The sequence below is a fragment of the Narcine bancroftii genome, chromosome 8 (assembly GCF_036971445.1).
Source record: "Narcine bancroftii isolate sNarBan1 chromosome 8, sNarBan1.hap1, whole genome shotgun sequence".
In the NCBI taxonomy this organism is placed as follows: domain Eukaryota; kingdom Metazoa; phylum Chordata; class Chondrichthyes; order Torpediniformes; family Narcinidae; genus Narcine; species Narcine bancroftii.
The window spans coordinates 155,551,858-155,567,337 of NC_091476.1; the positions used below are offsets into that span (position 1 = coordinate 155,551,858).

Genomic DNA, 15,480 nt, shown 5'->3' on the forward strand with positions numbered 1-15,480 from the left:
TTTTAACTACTTTTACAAGTTTTAAAATCGGGTATTTAGAAGTCTAACTGGGGGAAGGTGGAACCACGCGTCTTCCCTCTACGCCATCTTGCCACCCCCCCCACCCCACCCCCACAGGTCAGATCTGGTGAAGACTATATCAACCCAATTGATCATTTGGCACTTTTAATAGCTTTGTCTGAAATCCATCACAGCTTTTGGATCCTTATGTGAAGCTGCAAAATCATTAAGCAAAAATACTGATGACAGACCAGAAGAAACGCAAGGAACAAAGGACCAAAGTTCCGTCCATCACTCCTCTCACTGTTCATTTCAATTGAGAACTCAGACCATCACACAGCACCTACACCTCCCTTCCCTTCTACTGACTCCATATGCAACATTTTAAAAGACTCATCCCACCCTGGTCACACTCTCTTCTGCCTCTTCCCATCAGCAAGATTAATGAACGTGAGATCAAACACTACCAGTAATCAGACTCCTGACTTAACTTCACATCAGTAAAGTAATGGTGCCTTTGCTCTGTTCTAAGTTCTGTAAGTGCACTCTGTTTTGTGCTTTTACTTTTGTACTAAGTATGGGTTGACTAGCCTGACTTCTCGCAAAATGAATTTTCTCACTGTACTTAGTTGGCAATAAATTTGAACTTCATTTAATTTTTCTAGCATAGGCCCTGTTCCTGAACATAATCTAATGAGCCCTGAATGCAAAGAGCGAGGTTCACAGGGTAGTGCACTGGGACCAACCATCTTCACTTGTTTCCTCAAAAGTCTAACTTCCATCAAGCTAGATGTGGGTTAGGGAATATTTGTCAGTGACTGCATTTTCTTCACTTGCACCTACAAACTCCTCAGTAAATGAATAATTTTATCTCAACATACTACAACCCTTGAACGAATTCATGTATGGGCAGAAAAGTGGGAAATATCAACTGGGCCACAAAAATGTCAGGCAATGACAAACTTCAATAAGAGGGAGTCCAATCACTTTCCTCAACATTCAACACCATCAAATCATTTTTTTTAATTTAATTTTTTTATTTTTCACATTATAAACAATATTAATCAAAATACACAGAAACATTTCGCTCTTGAGTATTTTTCCCTCCTCCCTTCCCTCCACACCCCTCCAAACCCATTAAATGTTCAACATATACAATACAATAAAACCTTTAAACAATGTCATCACACAATGAAAATAAACAAGAAAATTGTGTCATACACACTGGATCAGGTCATTTCGTCTTCTTCTCATTCTATCATTTTAGGGGGTGGAGGTCCGCGGTAGGCCCTCTCTGTTGTGTTCCATGTACGGTTCCCAAATTTGTTCAAATAATGTGACTTTATTTTTTAAATTATATGTTATTTTTTCCAATGGAATACATTTATTCATTGCTATGTACCATTGCTGTATTCTCAGGCTCTCTTCTGATTTCTTTCTCTTGCAGTTTGATGTACATGTTTGTTATAAATCTTTTTATTATCGTTGTTTCTGTAATCACATATTCAAAGCTGCTTCCTTCTGGTAATCTCAGTCTGCTTCCCAATTTGTCCTTTAAGTAGGTTTTCAGTTGGTGGTATGCAAACTCATGGTACCATGAGTTACTCCATATTTGTACTTCATTTGTTCAAATGATAATAAATTATTTCCCAAAACAATTTTCTATTCTTTTAATTCCTTTTCTCTCCCATTCTCTAAAGGAAAGGTTATCTATTGTGAAAGGGATTAGTTGATTTTGCGTCAATAATAATTTTGGTAGTTGGTAATTTGTTTTTTTCCTTTCTACGTTAATCTTCTTCCATATGTTGAGTAAATGGTGCAGTACTGGTGAACTTCTAAATTGTACCAGTTTTTCATCCCATTTATAAAGTATATGTTCTGGTACCTTCTCCCCTATTTTATCTAGCTCTATCTTGGTCCAATCTGGTTTTTACCTTGTTTGATAAAAATCTGATAGACATCTTAATTGTGCTGCTCTATATTAATTTTTAAAGTTTGGTAGCTGCAAACCACCTTGTTTGTACCATTTACCCCCTTTCCATAAGAATTTCCTTATTATTCTCTTTAGTTCATTGAAGAATTTCTCTGTTAGGTGAATTGGTAACAATTGAAATAGGTATTGTATCCTTGGGAAGATATTCATTTTAATGCAATTTACCCTTCCTATCAGTGTTAGTGGCAATTCTTTCCAATGTTCTAAGTCATCCTGTAATTTTTTCATTAATGGCTGATAATTTAATTTGTATAGGTGGCCTAAATTATTATCTAACCTAATACCAAGGTATCGGATTACTTGTTTGCCATTTAAATTATGATTCTTTTTTAAACTCTGTGTAATCTGCATTATTCATTGGCATCGCTTCACTTTTATTTGCGTTGATCTTGTACCCCAATATTTCTCCATATTCCTTCAATTTCTTTTGTAATTCTTTTATTGATATTTCTGGTTCTGTTAAGTATACTATGATGTCATCTGCAAATAAACTGATTTTATATTCCTTCTCCTTTATTTTTATCTCTTTTATTTTATTTTCTGTTCTTATCAGTTCGGCCAATGGTTCTATTGCTAAAGCGAACAGTGAGGGAGATAGTGGACATCCCTGCCCAGTTGACCTGCTTAATTTAAATTGGTTCGATATACATATCCATTTACTGTCACCTTCGCCAATAGTCCCTTATATAATGCTTTAATCCAATTAATATATTTCTATCGTAGGTTGAACCTCTGTAATACTTTGAATAAATAATTCCATTCTACTCGGTCAAAGGCTTTCTCTGTGTCTAAAGCCACAGCCACTGTTGGTATCTTATTTCCTTGTACTGCATGGATTAAGTTAATGAACTTACAGGCATTGTCCGTTGTTCGTCTTTTCTTAATAAATCCAATTTGCTAGTTTTATTATTTTTGGTACACAGTCGGCCAATCTGTTTGCTAATAGTTTTGCTATTATCTTATAATCTGAATTAAGTAGGGATATTGATCTATATGATGCTGGTGTTAGTGGATCTTTCCCTGTCTTTGGTATTACTGTAATTATTGCTGTTTTACATGAATCTGGCAAGTTTTGTGTTTCTTCTATCTGGTTCATTACTTCCAGGAGAGGAGGAATTAAATGTTTTATAGAATTCTATTGGGAGTCCGTCCTCTCCAGGCATTTTATTGTTTGGTAGCTTTTTTAATATATCCTGTATTTCCTCCATTTCAAATGGTTTTATCAATTTGTTTTGCTCCACTTCTTGCAATTTCGGTAGTTCAATTTTAGCTAAAAACTCATCTATTTTGTCTTCTTTCCCTTCGTCCTCAGTTCGGTATAATTGTTCATAGAATTCCTTAAAGTTTTCATTGATCTCTGTTGGGTTATATGTAATTTGTTTGTCCTTTTTCCTTGATGCCAATACAGTTCTTTTAGCTTGTTCTGTTTTAAGCTGCCAGGCTAATATTTTGTGCATTTTTTCTTCTAGCTCATAATACTTCTGCTTTATTTACATTGTTCTTCTCCACCTTATACGTTTGTAATGTTTTGTATTTTATTTTTTTTGTCCGCCAATTATCTTCTTTTTGTTGTATCTTCCCTTGTTGCTAGTTCTTTTTCTGTACTTACTATTTCCCTTTCCAGCTGTTCTATTTCCTGATTATAGTCCTTTTTCATCTTAATTACATAGCTTATTATCTGCCCTCTAAGGCTTTAATTGCATCCCATAATATAAATTTATCTTTCACTGATTCCGTATTTATTTCAAAATATATTTTAATTTGGCGTTCAATAAATTCTCTAAATTCCTGCTTTTTAAGTAGCATGGAGTTTAACTTCCATCTATTTGTTCTGAATTGGATGTCCTCCAGTTCTATTGCTAATAACAGGGGTGAATGATCAGATAACAATCTAGCTTTATATTCCGTTTTCCTAACTCTCCCTTGGATATGGGCTGACAACAGGAACAGGTCAATCCTTGAGTATGTTTTATGCCTACTTGAATAATATGAGTATTCCTTCTCTCTTGGGTGCTGCCTCCTCCACATATCCAAAAGTTGCATTTCCTGCATTGATTTAACCATAAATTTGGCTACTTTGTTCTTTTTGCTAGTCTTTTGTCCAGTTTTATCCATCTTTGGGTCCAAATTAAGGTTAAAATCCCCTCCTATCAATATATTCCCCTGCGTATCTACAATCTTCAAAAAAATATCTTGCATAAACTTTTGAACCTCCTCACTAGGTGCATATATATTGTCCAAATTCCAGAATTCTGAATATATCTGACACTTTATCATTACATACCTCCCTGCTGGATCTATTATTTCCTCCTCTATTTTGATTGGTACATTTTTATTGATTAATATAGCTACACCTCTGGCTTTTGAATTATATGGTGCTGCCGTTACGTGCCCTACCCAGTCTCTCCTTAATATATTATGTTCCACTTCAGTTAGATGCATTTCCTGCACGAATGCTTTATCTATTTTTTCATTTTTTCAGTAAATTTAATAGCCTCTTCCTTTTGATTTGGTTATGTATTTCATTAATATTTATAGTGATATAGTTCAACATGGCCATCTCATACTCTGTTTACACCTCATTTCTGCTTCCTCACCACCACCTTTCCCCTTTTCCCCATTTTCATCTCTCAGTTTTCCTTTTTTGAACTCAATGTATGACAAACACTTCTAAAACATAAAATACTTCAACCACTCCCACATCTAAAATTCCCTTAACCCTAAGTATTTGCCCCCCTCTCTCTGAGTCGCCCCTTGTCCCTTGCCAGGTAACCACAACTCCCCTCTCCATTCGGATTGCGAACCCGTTCGCAAGTGTCAACTGATTTTGCAGTGACTTTTATTCTCTCCCACCAAACCCCCTCTAGAAAAGACTTTTTTCTTCACATTAAAACAATGCTCCCCCTCTTCTTCTCTTTTTTCCCCCTCCTCTTCCCCCCCTTCTCCCTTACTTCCCTTTTCTTCCCTTCTTTAGTTCTTACTTATACATTATTTTTACATCTTTTTATGTAGTTTTTCGTCGTTCTTCATCTCTCTTTCTGTCCTGCAGGCGTTCTGAAAATTCTTGTGCTTTCTCCTCATCTGAGAACAGTCTGTTTTGCTCCCCCGGGATAACTATTTTAAGCACCGCAGGATATCTTAACATAAATTTATAGCCTTTTTTCCATAGGATCGATTTTGCTGCGTTAAACTCCTTCCTCTTCTTTAGGAGTTCAAAACTTACGTCTGGATAAAATTTTTTTTTTTTGACCCTTGTATTCCAATGATTTTTTTGTCTTCTCTCATTTTATTCCTTGCCTTCTCCAGTATATTTTCTCTTGTCATGTGTCTCAGAAATTTTACTAAAACGGATCTTGGTTTTTGTTGTGACTGTGGTTTCGGGGCTAGTGTTCTGTGTGCCCTTTCTATTTCTATTCCTTCATGTATTTCTGGCATTTCCAGGACTTATGGGATCCATTCTTTTATAAATTCTTTCATATTTTTGCCTTCTTCATCTTCCTTTAGGCCCACTATCTTTATATTGTTTCGCCTACTATAGTTTTCCATTATAGCCATCTTCTGAGACCAGCTCTATTCTACTCACTTTTTCTTCTGTTCTTTACATTTCACTCTAATTCTAGGGTCAACCATTCTTTTAATGCTTTCATTTGTTCTTGAAATTTTTTAAAATCTATGTACTGTCCATTCATTTTACCTTCTATTCCTCTGTGCAGAGCTCGGTGTTCTTCTTCTTCTCCTTCTGTGTCTGCTCTTGGGTTTGTGTCTTCTATTTCTCTTCCTTGTATCTGTGTCTCTTCTGACTTTCTTGTTGAGCTGCTTGCCTCAGTTTGTTGGGTTTTTTTTCATGGCTTCTTGATGTTGGTCCTCTTCTTCTGGGCTAGTTATCTGTTGGGCTTCCTGTTGCTGTTTTTCTTTCTTATCACTCCCTTTCCCATTGCTTTCCTCTTCTTCCAGCAGAGAGCCCTGCTGTCGGGCATCTCAGCTGGTCACGCTGTGTAAGTTCACTCCACAGCTGGGCCCCCCTCCCATCTGTCTTTTCCTTGTTGTGAGCATTGCACATGCGCAATTCCTTACGCATGCGCAGTTGTGCACCTGTGTTTGGCTCAGTGAGTCATTTTTGCAGTACCGTGGTCGGGAGGTCGTGACCCTGTGGGGTCTAAACTAACCTCGGGGAGTGGGCTCCTCTGTCCATGGCGGGTCCCCCCTTCTTCATGAAGGTAAGACCTTCTCCTTTCTCTTCTGGTGTCTTACCTTCTTTTTTCCCGTTGTTTTTGGTTTTTCCTTCTTGGGTGCCATTTTCTTTCTTTTCTCCACACCTTTATCTTTTATTTGTTGTGATTTGTGTTTCTTGAGCTTTGCATTTTCTTCACTTTTTTTCTTATTTTCTGGAGAGGGCTGATATTCTCCTACCGGCCGCTACTCCATCACGTGACTCCTCTGCCATTACCATCATTGAATCCCCAACCATCAAAATTCTGGAAATCACCACCATCAAGAAACTCAACTGAACCAGCCTCATACATAGATTGGCTTCTACAGCAAGTCAGTGATGAGGTAACCTCCTGACACCTTCATGTTTTTTGATGACCTAAGAAAGGGCTGAAAAGAAATACTTTCCTCTGACCTGGAGGAATGTAGCTCCAACAACTCAGGAAACTTGACAAAATGCAGGTCAAAGAAAATCACAGTTGTATCCCATCTACTATCTTGACCCTAAACATTAACCATCTCTCTGCCCTTGACAGATGCTGCCTGACATATTGAGTTTCTTCAGCAGGTTTTTTTTCTAGATTACAGTCTTTTATCTTCATTAAATTCCTGATGCAAAGCGACAGCTGCGCACATCGTCAATAATATCTACTACTGTAACAATTTGATCAACTTAAACCCACAAGCTCTGCTATCCCAAAAAAAAGGCTTGGGGGTAACATGGGATCATTATCACATTCAGATTTCCTTCCAGGTTGTAGCCATCCTGAGAGGGTAACATAATCAGCTGTACTTTGTCATGGAGTCTAAATTCTGATACTTCCCAACAAACACCTCTGTAGGAGTTCCTTCACCAGCAGTTCAAGCTAGCTTACTATTACCTTATCAAGAGCCATTAGGAACAGGAAATAAATGTTGGGTGTTAATGTTCCACAGAACATTAATTAAAAAGTTTCTGAGTAATAACTGAAGAATATATTCATCTTTGTTATTTCCTTACATATTTGACCATGTTATTCAAATCACTTAGCCAAATCACATATATTAAAGCCCTGGTATCTGGAATTCAAGCAAAGGCAGCCTCAAGCAACTGGCAAAAAAATAAAATCCGTACTTTAGACTTGTCTCGCGAGCAGAAACCAGCAAATCATGAGGCAGTGGATAAGCTTTAGTTAGGCATTGTAAGCCTCCAGCAACCGAAAAATAAACTCCAATCCCATAGGTGCCAGACACCAGGGGTTTTACTGTAAATTCAGGAAGGAGGTATAGGCCTTGAAGCATATTAAGATAAAGAGATCCCCAGGACCGAATGAAGTGCATCCTTGATCCTTGCTCGAAACTAGGAAAGAAAATGCAGAGACCCTTGCAGAGATATATACATCTTCCCTTGCCTTTGGATGAAGTGCTAGAAGACAGCTAACACTGCATTTTTATTAAGAAAGGGCAGTAAAAACAAACCGTTGAATGAAAAGCCAGTGAACCTGTCGGTAGTAAGAAAGCTGCCGGAGGGGATTCTGAGGGAATCAGATGTGGAAAGTTAATTTTCTTATTAGAAGCCAGTTGTGTGCCACAGGGGTCAGTGCTGGGCCCACTGCTGTTTGTTATCTATATTAACAATTTGGATGGTAATGTAGTTAATGTGATTAGTAAACTTGCAGATGACTCTAAAATTGGTGGCGTAGGAGACAGAGGAGAAGGATATCTCAGTTTATAGGAGGATCTAGATCAGTTAGAAAGTGGGTCAAGGAGTGGCAAGTGGAATTTATCTCGTGAGGTTGCAATTTGGTAAATCAAACCAAGGTAGGACTTGCACAGTAAATGACAGGACCATGGAGAGTGATGTAGAACAGGGAGCCCTTGGGGTACAAGTACATAATTCTATGAAAGTGGTAAGTCAGGTAAACAGGGTGGTGAAGAAAGCATTTAGCTCAGTTATCTTTATTGGGTGAGCTATTAGAAAAAGAAGTTGGGTCCTTACGATAATGATCTATGCGGCATTGGTGAGATACTTCATGTAGCTCTGTTTACCCAGCTCTAAGAAGGGTGTGAGCAAGTTGGAATGGATACAGAGGAGATTCATCAGGATGTTGCTGAGACTGGAGGGCTTGAGTTATAGGGAAAATCTTTCTTCACCCTAAAGAGCAGAGGAGGCTGAGGGTGACCTTGTAGAAGTTTATAAAATCATGAGAGGGATATATAAAGTGAGGATGAATCTAAAGGGAATAGCTTTAAGGTGAGATAGGAGAGATTGAAGATAAATCTAAAGGGAATAGCTTTAAGGTGAGATAGGAGAGATTGAAGATGAATCTAAAGGGAATAGCTTTAAGGTGAGATAGGAGAGATTGAAGATAAATCTAAAGGGAATAGCTTTAAGGTGAGATAGGAGAGATTGAAGATGAATCTAAAGGGAATAGCTTTAAGGTGAGATAGGAGAGATTGAAGATGAATCTAAAGGGCAGGTTTTTTCACTCAGGTCACAGACTATATTTGGAATGAGATGCCAGAGGAAGTTATAGAAGCAGGTACAATAATGATGGTCAGATATATGGAGCAAACACAGGCAAATGGGACTAGCTAGGAATGCCAATTCGACTGGCATGGATAAGTTGGGCCAAAGGGCCTGTCCTGTGTTGTATAACTCATTGATTCTATGATCTCACATCACATCATTGTATCAACTACATCATCCAACATACCTATGATTGTGAATCATGCGAACGTCATAGACACGCACAAAGGGCCCACTTGCCCCGACAGCCAGATAGTTGTTGTTTTGAGGGTTAATGGCCAGGCACTTGGCCTCCACATGTTGTCCGCAGTACTCGGTGAGGTCTACCAATATCTGTGAGTGTTTGTTGCTCTCCCTTAGATCATACTGTCTACAACAGAAAAGACTGTGAATTAATGGAGGCAGAGGTAACTTGTTTACTTGGGTATCTTTAGTGACATCATCCCTTTTTGTACCTTCATGCTTCCCAGATACTGGAACCCCCCCCATCCAGTTAACAACTTTCAAAGATTTTTGGCTTATGGTTCTTGTGCCCAGAATTATACTCTCTTGTTCCTAGTTCTACTGTGTGCATTTGTAGGTTTATGCTTCCAATTCCTGCCCTCAATTTCTCTACTATTAACCTCTCTCTTGAGATGTCCAAACTTTAAATCAACTGTCCTGTAATGTCTTTGAGGTTCTGGGTTTGTTCTAACTAGGTTTAATTGAAAGTCTTTGGGTTTTTCCTGCTGCAGGCAGATGATGCTATACTTCAGGAATATTGGTGCAAAACTGGCATGCCTCCAATTGTAAACATTTTGATCTTGGATCATATAATGAAGGTAATAGTGGAGTGGCAGGTCAGAAGTTATGGAATCTAACAGTCAGAGTCCACCACAAAGATATAATGAAGCCAAAACACACATGTACCATGTGGTGAGACAACTAAATGCAGAGAACACAGCAGAAACAATCACACCGAATATCCTCCCAATGACACCTATGGTAGAGATTAATGTAGGATTAACATTTGTGGGCTGAAGGGACTGTTACTGTATGTATCTCTCAATGACAGGGTAAGGTGAAACCTAATACACAAGTCTCTGCTCCAACAGATACCTGACTGTTCCATCCTCTGCTGCGCTCCAAAATGTGTTGGGCCACATGGGAGCTGCTGCAATACGCTTCACACGATTGGTATGCTCGCCAAACATATGAATAGTTTCCTTTACAGTCAAATCATGGACATGCACTTTGGAATCAGCTGCGCCAGTAATTAATGTGCGGTCATTCGAGTGAGGAAGGAACTGTAAAAGAAAGAGTTCAAAGAAGTAACAAATCCAGCAAGTCTTCACCAGGTCAATATAAAGCATGTGCACTGAGAGGGGCAGCCTCCATTAACAGATATCCACTACATTTAAAAAAAATGGTTGTCTTGGTCAAAGCATACTGAAAACGAATCAATTTCCAGACTAGGACAAAATCATTATTAGCTACCCACAATGTGACTCCATGACAGTGAGAATCAGAGAGTAATACCAACTTCTGTCGTAAATGTTTGTCATTCCTTTTTCTTCTGATTAAGCAGGATGTATATTAAATGGGAGTTTATGTCAGTAACAATCTGGACCACTTATTTAACCCAACTCACAATTTGCACTAATATTTACCTGATATTTATCTCATTATTTATTTCACTGGTTGTGAAACCTTATTTCTTCATATTGCCATTATGTGACTACAAAATAGTTTCAACATTTCACAACCCAAGGATATTTGAAATAGTCTGTGCAGAGATCATTTACTCTGATCTTATAATTTTTATGCTTGCAGCATTTGATGAGATTAGATGGAATTTTGTTGTCTTTATATATCTAACCATTGAAAAATGTCCCAAACTGAGACAAGTGAAAAATAGTGGACACAATCTAAATTTGTAGATACTGGGAGGTACAGTCAAAATCAAGGAATAATGAAAGAAAAACAAAAAGCTTTATAGAGAGAAATCCACAGCTGTCTTCAGTGGATCAAAGGGAAGGTGGCTGGTGAAGAACTTGTTTCAGGAACAATACATTGATCACTGCTATGGATCAGGATCCAGAGAAAGCAATTTAAAGTAGGGGCTTTTTTTTTAAAAGAACGCTATGTTGGCTGCAGCCTCCTTGCCATATCAGTTAGCGGCAAAAACAGAATGTAAACAAATCATACAACAGAGAGAAGGTATTTTACTGCTCTCATCTGAGCTAGCAAGAGCACTAAATTGCTGCAGTTCATCTGTTAAAGTGGACTTGAGGTTGCTCCAAAGCAAACACAAGTACAGCTGCACAAACAGTAATCATTTTGCGAAGCATGAGAACTCTGTTACAGCAAATATTACAATCACAAGCAGCAATATTACAAAGGAGACTAACTGTGGCTTACAATATCACCTCACTCGTAGTTTTTAACCCCCAGTTTTCTGGAACATTCAAACTGACTGCTCCATACAAGTACTGCACATATTCCTTAAAATTCTCTTGGAATTTGTTAGTCTCACATTACCTTTTTTTTTAAAATTATATTTTTATTATATTCCAAAAATCTTTCTCACATCCACAAATGCAAATGGTGGTTTACAAAATGAGAATTTAATCCATTCACCCGAGGGTTATGAGGGTTATGCACATGGTACAACTTTCCCAAAATTATACCTGATTCAGTACTAATTCTATCTAACAGGAATCACCTGGATAAAATCAGAGCCAAATATATAAAAGTAATCACGGTGCTTCCCTGAGAATTAAGGCAGCCCAGTGAGTCACGAAAAAAGATGTGGAAAATTCGCCAGATCAAATTCAAATCTTGTGTACATCACAGGCAAACCCCTTCCCATCATCAAGAATATCGATGAGAAACACTGCTGTCGGAGAGCAGCAGCAATCATCAAGGATCAATACCACCCAGTGCACACTGTTCTCGCTGCTATCATCAGGCAAGAGATAGAGGTGGCACAAGACTTGCATCACCAGGTTCAGGGACAGCTGCCATCAGACTCCTCACTGACAAACTCATTCAGGGACTCATTGAAGCACTCTTACTTATGTACTTTATTGTTTTCTTTTTCTCTCTGTATTTATTGTACTCTGACAATAAACCTAATCTTATCTAAATCTTGAATACCTAGGATCAACCAATACAGAGATCCAGTCACTGTGCCCTCCACAATCAAATACCAACTTTAATACAGAATACAAAAAACAGGCAAGGAGAGGAGAGCATACCTTCACTGTGAAAATATTAGCAGTATGCCCAGTATGCATATTCAGCAGTTTCTTGCAGCTAAAAGGATCCCACAGAATAGTATGCTGATCATCTGATCCAGAGGCCAACAAACTGTAATTGAAGACAACAAAAAAGTGAAGCTGCTTATTGAGCAACAGGAGGTCCAGTAGTGTACAGAGTGGAGTAGGGATATATGCAGTGTTCTGCAGGAAGATGCATAATAATAGGGCATCCGATGCTGAGTGTTAGATGAGAATTGCAATGACTGGAAGCAGAAGGACATCCTGATACAGACATGTGTGGTAGATGAATTGCAGTGAGGTGTGAGATAAGGATTTGTTCCAAGAGCATTATAGTACTGGGCAGAATGTGTTACAAATGGAGAAGAGAAAAGGATGAGGCTGCAATGTAATTGGAGGAGACACGGAGTGAGCTAGTTTGGTAGTGAGGCAGGGAAGAAAATAAAATGGAGAGCATCACTTACTTGCCCTTTTCATTCCATTCCAGACAGTTCACACAGCCAGAGTGACCCTATGAGAAAAAGCAAGAGAACAGAACAAGATCCAAATGTTAAATGGATACATCACAATACCTGCCACTGCAACACTTAGGGGGCAGGGCTAAGTGGTGGGGGCAGGGCTGGTGGGGGCAGGGCTAAGTGGTGGGGGCAGGGCTAAGTGGTGGGGGCAGGGCTAAGTGGTGGGGGCAGGGCTAAGTGGTGGGGGCAGGGCTAAGTGGTGGGGGCAGGGCTAAGTGGTGGGGGCAGGGCTAAGTGGTGGGGGCAGGGCTAAGTGGTGGGGGCAGGGCTAAGTGGTGGGGGCAGGGCTAAGTGGTGGGGGCAGGGCTAAGTGGTGGGGGCAGGGCTAAGTGGTGGGGGCAGGGCTAAGTGGTGGGGGCAGGGCTAAGTGGTGGGGGCAGGGCTAAGTGGTGGGGGCAGGGCTGGTGGGGGCAGGGCTGGTGGGGGCAGGGCTGGTGGGGGCAGGGCTGGTGGGGGCAGGGCTGGTGGGGGCAGGGCTGGTGGGGGCAGGGCTGGTGGGGGCAGGGCTGGTGGGGGCAGGGCTGGTGGGGGCAGGGCTGGTGGGGGCAGGGCTGGTGGGGGCAGGGCTGGTGGGGGCAGGGCTGGTGGGGGCAGGGCTGGTGGGGGCAGGGCTGGTGGGGGCAGGGCTGGTGGGGGCAGGGCTGGTGGGGGCAGGGCTGGTGGGGGCAGGGCTGGTGGGGGCAGGGCTGGTGGGGGCAGGGCTGGTGGGGGCAGGGCTGGTGGGGGCAGGGCAGGTGGGGGCAGGGCTGGTGGGGGCAGGGCTGGTGGGGGCAGGGCTGGTGGGGGCAGGGCTGGTGGGGGCAGGGCTGGTGGGGGCAGGGCTGGTGGGGGCAGGGCTGGTGGGGGCAGGGCTGGTGGGGGCAGGGCTGGTGGGGGCAGGGCTGGTGGGGGCAGGGCTGGTGGGGGCAGGGCTGGTGGGGGCAGGGCTGGTGGGGGCAGGGCTGGTGGGGGCAGGGCTGGTGGGGGCAGGGCTGGTGGGGGCAGGGCTGGTGGGGGCAGGGCTGGTGGGGGCAGGGCTGGTGGGGGCAGGGCTGGTGGGGGCAGGGCTGGTGGGGGCAGGGCTGGTGGGGGCAGGGCTGGTGGGGGCAGGGCTGGTGGGGGCAGGGCTGGTGGGGGCAGGGCTGGTGGGGGCAGGGCTGGTGGGGGCAGGGCTGGTGGGGGCAGGGCTGGTGGGGGCAGGGCTGGTGGGGGCAGGGCTGGTGGGGGCAGGGCTGGTGGGGGCAGGGCTGGTGGGGGCAGGGCTGGTGGGGGCAGGGCTGGTGGGGGCAGGGCAGGTGGGGGCAGGGCAGGTGGGGGCAGGGCAGGTGGGGGCAGGGCTGGTGGGGGCAGGGCTGGTGGGGGCAGGGCTGGTGGGGGCAGGGCTGGTGGGGGCAGGGCTGGTGGGGGCAGGGCTGGTGGGGGCAGGGCTGGTGGGGGCAGGGCTGGTGGGGGCAGGGCTGGTGGGGGCAGGGCTGGTGGGGGCAGGGCTGGTGGGGGCAGGGCTGGTGGGGGCAGGGCTGGTGGGGGCAGGGCTGGTGGGGGCAGGGCTGGTGGGGGCAGGGCTGGTGGGGGCAGGGCTGGTGGGGGCAGGGCTGGTGGGGGCAGGGCTGGTGGGGGCAGGGCTGGTGGGGGCAGGGCTGGTGGGGGCAGGGCTGGTGGGGGCAGGGCTGGTGGGGGCAGGGCTGGTGGGGGCAGGGCTGGTGGGGGCAGGGCTGGTGGGGGCAGGGCTGGTGGGGGCAGGGCTGGTGGGGGCAGGGCTGGTGGGGGCAGGGCTGGTGGGGGCAGGGCTGGTGGGGGCAGGGCTGGTGGGGGCAGGGCTGGTGGGGGCAGGGCTGGAACAACAAATCTCTCTCTGAAAACCGACAAGAACCTTCAGAGTGGTAACCATTTACCTTTCAAGCACCAAAGCCTGGTGAACTTTATAAATGTTAAATTCTGTGCGCAGCTTAAGAATTGCCTGCAACCAGTGAACTTGGAGGAATGAGACGTGAGATTGAACTATGAACCAAAGAACTTTTCTGAACTTACACACATATACACGTGCGCTTAGAATTAGAAGGGGGTAAAGTTAGGTTAAGTAAGTCAATAGTGATAAGTTAAAGTTTGATTCCATTTTCAAATTTAAAGATAATTAAAAGCAACTTTTGTTTAAGTAACCATTTGTCTTAGTGAATATCTATTGCTGATGGGTTTTAGGGTCCTCTGGGCTCGTAACACAGCAGATAACAGTTAAATTTTTAAGTTTGGTAAATATGGCACAAAATAGGAAGATTCCCGTGGTAGCGGTAGCATTAGATGCAAAGAAAGCATTTGATCGATTGGAATGGGACTTTTTATTTGAGACACTTCATGCTTTTGGGATTCCAAATACTTTTATAAACTGGATAAAGGCATTGTATGATCAACCAAAAGCAAAAGTGATTATGAATAACCAAATCTCACAACCCTTTTTGCTTGAAAGGTCTTCTAGATAAGGTTGTCCATTATGACTCTTTGTTTGAATTAGTAATTGAACCATTTGTGGAAATAGATGTCTCCTGTTGATAATACTAAAGGCTGTTTTTCAAGTGTCTCAAATCATATGACTTTCTTGAGCAAAGCCGGTTCTTAGTTTCAATTTCTCGAAAGCATGAATCAGATGGCAAATAAACGTTTGTTTGAACAGGAGTCTCTTTGAGTAAACATTCCATTGTTTCATTATTTCAAATGAACAATTATCAAGCTGTTTTATGGTTTTGAACCCTGTCTTCAGAATGTTATTATCTGTGTCTTTCCCTGTTCTAAACCCACCCCCCCCCCCAGTAACTCTATAAAATATAATATAAAATTAAAGATTAACATAAGTTTGTAACAATAGGGAGAGAGAGAGAGAGATGGGAGAGGGACGTAATGGAAACAGGAGAATTTGATGTTAATGTCATCTGGTTGGAGAGTGTCCAGATGGAATATTAAGTGTTCCTCCAATTTACGGGTAGCCTGAGTTTGGCAATGCACGAAGCCATGAACAGACAC

General features: G+C 42.6%; 1 protein-coding gene across 1 annotated transcript in view; it reads right to left on the reverse strand.

The window, feature by feature from the left end:
* wdtc1 (WD and tetratricopeptide repeats 1) overlaps nucleotides 1-15,480 on the reverse strand; it is a 61,306-nt gene that overhangs the window by 31,325 nt on the left and 14,501 nt on the right. The window contains exons 4-7 of the mRNA XM_069895510.1: nucleotides 12,436-12,482; nucleotides 11,951-12,062; nucleotides 9,810-9,997; nucleotides 8,899-9,081 (exon numbers count right to left, since the gene is read on the reverse strand). Coding sequence (XP_069751611.1) covers nucleotides 8,899-9,081; nucleotides 9,810-9,997; nucleotides 11,951-12,062; nucleotides 12,436-12,482 — 530 coding nt within the window. The remainder of the gene's footprint in view (nucleotides 1-8,898; nucleotides 9,082-9,809; nucleotides 9,998-11,950; nucleotides 12,063-12,435; nucleotides 12,483-15,480) is intronic.